This window comes from Dasypus novemcinctus, chromosome 24 (assembly GCF_030445035.2).
Source record: "Dasypus novemcinctus isolate mDasNov1 chromosome 24, mDasNov1.1.hap2, whole genome shotgun sequence".
Lineage (NCBI taxonomy): Eukaryota > Metazoa > Chordata > Mammalia > Cingulata > Dasypodidae > Dasypus > Dasypus novemcinctus.
Genome location: NC_080696.1, coordinates 15,320,013 through 15,327,010, shown reverse-complemented (window position 1 = coordinate 15,327,010; position 6,998 = coordinate 15,320,013). Strand labels below are relative to the sequence as shown.

The window sequence follows — 6,998 nt, the reverse complement described above, 5'->3', positions numbered from 1 at the left end:
TAATAACGGCCACCACTTACAGGCCCTCTGATTTTCAGGTTATATTTAATCCTTGCAACAACCCAGCAGGGAAGATGTTATTAACCCCATTTGTAGTCAAGAAACTGAAGCACAGGGAGGTTAGAAACTTATCCAAGAATGCACAGCCAGAAAATGGCAGCACTAAAATATCGAGCCCACATTGTTCCAAAGCTCCCAACTTTTCAGAGCCACCAATACCATTCAACACCCTTCCTTTAAATATGATTTCATTTTACTGCCTATCAGCATTCACCATGTCCACTTCCGCTTACCTTTGCTCACTTTCTCTACTGATCTCATCATGCGTGCATAACTACCCTGCTCTGGGCAAAATCTGTCACTTGCCCTAAGCTGGCTCATGACATGTACCCAATTGCCTTCTTTACCCATATCCACTCCCCTGAATTGTTTCCCTATTCTTCCATGGGTAGAAGTCTTATTCCTCATGTCTTAGTTTTTCAAAGCAGCTATAACAAATGCCGCACAATGGGTTGCCTTAGTCGATGGGAATTCATTGGCTCATGGTCTCAGGGCCTGGAAGGTTTGCGTCCTCTGGGGTCTGTAGTGCTCTGGTTGGCTGGCAATCCTTGGGCTCCTTGGTTTTCCCTTCACATGGCCACACCATCTTCTTTCTCTTCTGGGTTCCAGCTCCTCCCTGTGGCTTTCTCTGACTATATCTGATTTTATTCTACTTAATGAAAGTCTCCAGTAATCTGGATTAAGGCCCAACCTCACTCAGTTGAGCCACACTTTAACTAAAAATAACATCTTCAAAGGATCCTTTTTACAAATGCCAATTAAGACCAAGAACATATCTAAATTTGAGGTACATAACTCAAGTCTCTAAAGCACATGTTCTGTAAGGTCAGAGACGGTAAATTATATTTCTTATTCCTCTCCCACAGGGAGGCAGTATAAACTGCAGAATGAATACTTAAACACTTCCTAAATTGGATTGAATTGACTATAAGACAAATGACTGCAAATTTCCTGTCCTATTTCATGTAGTGTAATCTACCTTTGGTGACCTTTGGGAAGATCTTAGGTATAACACTGGGAAAGGCGAGGGGAGGTCTCGAGGGTTCACATTGTGTCTTGGCTTCAATAGGATGAAGTGGCCAGTGATTCTCCAGGATGGAGTTAGATCATTGCCAGGGTACTCAGGTAGCTAGGCCCAGTTACCTGGTACATAATCAACAGAACATAACAAAGGACTGAGGCAGCTTGAAGTTATAGAGAGAGAGAGAGAGAGAGAGATAGACTGACCAACCTTGTCGCCTTTGAGTATCAGGGAAGCCTGAAAACTAGGATTCCCTCAAGAGTCACTGGGCCTAGAATTTTTGTTTTCATATCAGCGGTTGTTAACCTCATAGACATTCTACATAAACTGGCTCCTAGCAGGCAAAGAGAAAGAAAGATGCCTGAAGTGGGAAGGGGTCCCAGAAAACCTCATTGCCCCCAAACTCTCACCCCATCCCAAGTGAGTCCCCCTTTCTCTAGGTAGAGAGGAATAGACCACCAAGACAATGTCTGGGGTATGGTGGGCCAAGAAATGGTTTCGGAATTTTGAAATCCTGTATAGCCTAGGGAGAGTTGCTGCTTCTCCCTTGTTCTCCAGTGTTTGTTTTACTGTAAGATGAGAGGATGGAACTAAAATCAGGGTTCCTTGGTCTTTGATGTGCCTGTGAATCCCCTGGGGTTTGGGTTAAAAGCAGATTCAGCATCAGAAGGTCTGCACTGGGTCTGAGACTTTATTTTTAATGAGCTTGCAGGTGAGGCTGAGCCTGCCCTCTGAGCACTAGAGGGTGTCCAAAATTCCTGCAAATGCTTTTGTTCTTTTTATGTAAATAGGTCCCAGGAGACCAACTGATGAGCTCCCCACACCTGATGAGAAGAGTTGGCTGGGTGGGAGCTGAGAGGGCAGCAGATATGAGGTCTTATGCACGGGAGCGAGGCCACCAGATGGGGGCTTGGGACACACTGAAGGGGCAGTGGGGTGCCAGGTGTTTCCAAGGCTGACAGGGTAGCTGGAATGGGAATGCCAGCAAGGGAGAGACATGGAAAAGGGATGGGATAAATGCCTCTGACTACATTTTTCCTTGAGAGCCCTAGATGCTATTTGTAATTGCTCATGATACAAAGTGAGATAGAAACAAACTAATGTTTCTCAACTCCCCCTCCCTTTGGTACTAGTTTACTTGACCAACCTGCATAAGATTTTGGCAAAAACATTTTCACCCAAAGTCACAGTGGACACAGCTGAAAAATAACCATGGAGTCCACTTCTCCAACTTGAGCACAGAATTCCCAGGCCCTCCAAACTTGCTAGGTGAAAAATTATTTTAAAAAAATTTTTTTAACTCAGAAATTGTGAAGGATTTTTTTGTGTATAGAACAGGCATTTTATTTACATGTAAGCAAATAAAAATTCATGACTACATCAGAAGAATTACATTAGTGATATGCAATAAAAACAGATTTCCAGTAAAATATAGAAAAGCCTGTGGGCCCATCAGGACCGCAAAATCTGTATCCCCTCATCAGATTTCTTGATATATAATATTTGACTAGGGGCTTTTTCACAGGGAGAAGAAATTCAAAATTGAAATAGAAGTAGAGAAAATAACCCACAGAATTTTTTTCCCTGTGTCTTTTGATGATTGAAGTTTCAATGATACCCAATGAGGGCACATATTAAGGAGAAAGTAGTCCATTAAAATAATTCTATGCCCTCCCTGCTATATATGCACATTTATTTATTTGAAATTTGGGAAGAGGTAAATCGAGTATTTAAAAAGCAAATGTTTTCAATAGGAATAATTTGTGAGAATTTTTTAGAAGAGAAATTCAGAGGTATAGTCCAAACATGAATGGGTTCAAACAGCTGTTGTTTTCCCCAATGCTGCACACCCCAAAGTCACCAACTATTAAAAATCACAATACTAGAACACCCCTAGTACAGCATCTTCAGGTACATTTTTAACACTCCAATTGGCCAGAGGAAAATAAATAGAAATTAACAATGCCCAAATGGAAATCCTGAGGCCCACCACATTTATTTATAGGACTTCAAAGAGCTGGGAAAAATTATTACTTAGAAATAATCACAAATAAACCATCTTCTATATGTATTCCTGTGTAAGAGAAGACACTCTAGGCTGAAAAATACTTCCCTGGTATGAACTGAGCTACTTGGCCAATGGTAGCCCTGCCCCAGCTCGTGAGAAGACCAGACCTGCAGGAAAGAAAGTCTAAGTTGCAGCAACTCTTTTTCATGCCACCTCCAGCCCCAAGTCCTACCTCTCTTTCCAGTAACAAACCCTTAAAACAAAAGTCAGGTTTTAGGAAAATATTTGTTTTTTTCCCCCCTTTACTCTCGGCATTCCTTTTCTCTCTGCAATTGGAGTTAATTTTCTACTCGCAGAAGAAATCAATATCCTGAAAAAGAAACAAACAAGATTGAACTGAGCAGACAGAGGCAGAAAACAGATGCAGTTACTTAATTTTTAAATCAGTTTTCAAAGATAAATTTGTATTAAAAATAAGGGAAGGTTGAACCCCAAAGACAATGAAATAATTATCAGGTTAAGGAAAAACTACTTAAAATGAAGGTTCTCAAACAAACTGCACCCCCTGCCCCAAATAATCTTTTAACTTGTGGCTACATGAAAGAGTCAAGCTTAATGCTAAAAAGCAATGGCAAGTGAGCTGCATTTGTGTAGGCTGGGCAATGTTTTGAAATTCTTTGGTGCAGCCATCAGCTCCAGGAGAATCTTCAAAACAACCACCTTGCAAAGGAACTCAAAAACAATCTTCCATTTATGTCTTGAGTTTACAGGACCCCAGAGCATTAGAAATAGGGTATGGTTTTATTTCATATATAAATAGAGTCTCTCTACCACAAAAATAAGGCATTCAGAGAGTTTTCCAGAATGTCTTAGTTTTGTCCAGTACAGGTGCTAATTTTTTGCCCCCATACATGTCTTTAGTAAATAAGGATAACCATCAGTAAGAGTCAGTTAATATTATTTTTTTCCTTTGTGACAAGGACTCCTTTCCAGTACACCATGCATCTTTAAAAAGGGGATGTGTAGAGAAAGTCCACTCCTATTTCAACATTGATAGGAGGTAGACATCAATAATGAGGCTCCCCCGAGCCTCATCATCTCAGAAGGTCACCACTGGAATTCGATACTTGCTGCCTTTTAACACCAACCCGCTTCACCCCAGGGCCTGAGTCCTTCTTCTGGCCACACCCGATGCTTACCGTGGTGGGAACTTCTCTGGTGGCTTCCTGGTACACATGCTGCTCCCTGACCAAGCTGCTGGGGAAATAGCCCACGATTCCCATGCTGTCCTCATGGTTGTCACCGTAAACCTGAGTGTCCAAAACAGTGACAGACAGGGGGCATGGTTGTGAGCCCCTTCTGAGAGACCCTCACGAGTCCTCTTTGCTGAAAACGAGAACTACAAAACTGCCAAGGCCTCCCTGTTCACTCTGGGCACCGGGGTGCTCAGAGCCAAATTTCAAGTTCAGTGGTAGCAAACGTTAACCCACAGGAAAGGGCGCATTTATTCTTTGGTTGACTGGTCTTACTCGTTTCACTGTTTTATCATTAGGTGGTGGTGTTTTTCTAATGCAGTCTTATGAGTTGCTTAATATCTTTTTGGACTCCATCAAGAAATAAAGTCACTAAACCAATTTTGTTTTTTTTAAGTAAATGACACTTTTGTTTTAAAGGATTCGTGTTTCTGTTTTTAAAAACAGATGTGGCTTAAGTGATAAGGCCTCCACCTACCATATGGAAGGACCCAAGTTCAATCCCTGGGGACTGCTGCTGAAAAGGAAGAAGGGAAAGTTGTGCCTACATGGCAAGCCAGTGTCCGTGTGGTGAGCCAAGTGTCCACATGGTGAGCCACGTGCCTGCGCGAGTGCCCACACGGCGAGCCGAGTGCCCGTGCGATGAGCCGAGTGCCCATGCGATGAGCCGAGTGCCCGCACGGTGAAACGAGTGTCCATGTGAGTGCCCGTGTGGTGAGCCAGTGCCAGCGTGGCAAGCCGAGTGCCTGTGTGATGAGCCAGTACCCACGTGAGTGCCCACGTGGTGAGCCAGTGCCCGCACTGTGAGCCAGTGCGCACGCAAGTGAGTCACGCAGCAAAAGAGAGACAAAGGGGAGAGTCAAGGTGAAGCACAGCAGAGACCAGGAACTGAGGTGGCGCAGCCGACAGGGAACCTCTCTCCACATCAGAGTCCCCAGGATTGAATCCCAGTGAATCCTAGAGAGGAACGATGAAAAGAGAAGATAAAAAGAGAAATAGGTACAGAAGATCACACAGCGAATGGACACAGACAACAAAAACGGCAGGGAGCAGGCAGGGAAGAAATAAATTTCAAATGAAAGATAATTGAATGAGTTTAAGATTTAATTCTTGATTACTTGAGAAATTATTTTTGAGACTGCAGGTAAGGACAGCAAATTAACCCTCCTCAGCATCTCCCTCCCCTTGTATGTCTTAACTGAAGAAAGCAAACTCTGGATTTAAAGGAGGGTGCTAGAATTTCCTAAAAGAATATTGAAACTAAGACTGACTGTTAACGCAGATGCCCTTTACTTGGCAAATCTTTGCAAAAGTTTTAAATAAGATTCAAACTACTTGGGATGTCCAGACCCGATGTGTTTGACTTTATTTTTTTTTGCCCAAACCTCACACGACCCTACATTTGGCTTTGTTAAGAAATTATCTGTTTCTTTAAAATGCAATAGTAGCATAATACATACAAATATACATGCAAAAATAAAAAACATGCAAAAACAGTGCATGCAAAAATTCTTTTCTACAATCCCTACTTTTTTCTTAATAGCCAGTTATAAATATTCAAACGCATTGAAGAGGTATTAAGGGAAAATTAAAAGCAACTGGTGTCAAGAAGCATGCATATTTTAAATGATCTTATCTTACACTGCCAGCCCAAAATTCTCCAGCTTCATTTTCTTTTACCAGCTTTGAATAAACATAGATCTGCTGCCCTTTTTTAACGTTAATGAATCTACAGTCTGGGGCATTGTAATCTTCTTGAGCTCTGGCCAGAGAAATAGTATCTGGAAGAGGAAAAAACAAAAACAAAAATGGAAATGACTACTTTTTAGGCTTCCGAATTTTATAGTGTTAGTAAAAAGGCAAATTATATCAGAAAACTAGGAAATCAGAGAGAGGAATACCCTGATTCATTGTGTTCAACTCAAGAGGAAGATAACCAAGGCTTCAAAGCTGCCACCAACAAAATCTTAGCCAAGTGAATTCTCCAAAGTAAGAAACCAACCTTAAGACAAACAATGCTAACGACATACATTAGATAATATTCGTTTCAAAGTAAAATTCATTTTATGCTGCTAGTGAATCTATTTTCAATTATATAATAGAAATATAATGAAGTCCTTACAGACACACTCCTCATCTGCACAGAGCTTCTTGGAAGCCAGGCTGTCCATAAATATTCCATGCACAGCACATATGGCGACAAGACCTGGAAGAAAAGGTAAAAATATTCTTGCCATCTTCCTTTTTATGCTGTTTGGCTAGCACCTTTTGCCTGAAAGTGGGAACTGACTCCAGTGGTTCCTTTTATGTGCAAGCCAGACATCTGAGCAAATACCCCCGGCCAATGGGAAAGTATCCACCGTCCTCTGCTTTCAATAACAGCCTCCCGGGCTCCAGGGGCTAGTTAGCATCTGATTTTCCAAAGGTCTTTTTCAGACCCAAATGCTATTCAAAATCTGTGAAAGCCACTTTAGCTGTGGTTTATTTCATCAGTCAACAAGGGTCTTTGTTTCCCAGGGCTGCTGGAAACAAAACAAAACAAAACAAAAAACCCACAAATCGGGTGGCTTAGAGCAACAGACAGTTCTTGTCTCACGGTTCTGGAGACTGGGAGTCTGGAGTCCAGGTGTCGGCAGGGCCACCTCCCTGTGATGTT

At 42.0% G+C, this 6,998-nt stretch overlaps 1 protein-coding gene across 1 annotated transcript; it reads right to left on the bottom strand.

Annotated features, from left to right (window-relative positions):
- Nucleotides 1–2,399: 2,399 nt before the first annotated feature.
- OTOR (otoraplin) lies at nt 2,400–6,616 on the bottom strand. The gene is made up of 4 exons (XM_004481207.3): nt 6,465–6,616; nt 5,984–6,123; nt 4,289–4,399; nt 2,400–3,459 (listed from the first exon to the last, which is right to left on the bottom strand). Exons 1-4 carry the CDS (start codon nt 6,577–6,579, stop codon nt 3,436–3,438), a joined length of 390 nt encoding a protein of 129 aa, XP_004481264.1. The 5' UTR covers nt 6,580–6,616; the 3' UTR covers nt 2,400–3,435.
- Between the last annotated feature and the right edge of the window lie 382 nt (nt 6,617–6,998).

Coding starts and splice junctions, on each gene's coding strand:
- OTOR (XM_004481207.3), bottom strand. CDS start 6,579: ATGGCAAGAATATTTTTACCTTTTCTTCCAGGTCTTGTCGCCATATGT. Junction 6,124..6,464: donor TGCAGATGAGGAGTGTGTCT/GTAAGGACTTCA, acceptor TTCCTCTTCCAG/ATACTATTTCTCTGGCCAGA. Junction 3,460..4,288: donor CCAGAGAAGTTCCCACCACG/GTAAGCATCGGG, acceptor TTTCTTTTTCAG/GATATTGATTTCTTCTGCGA.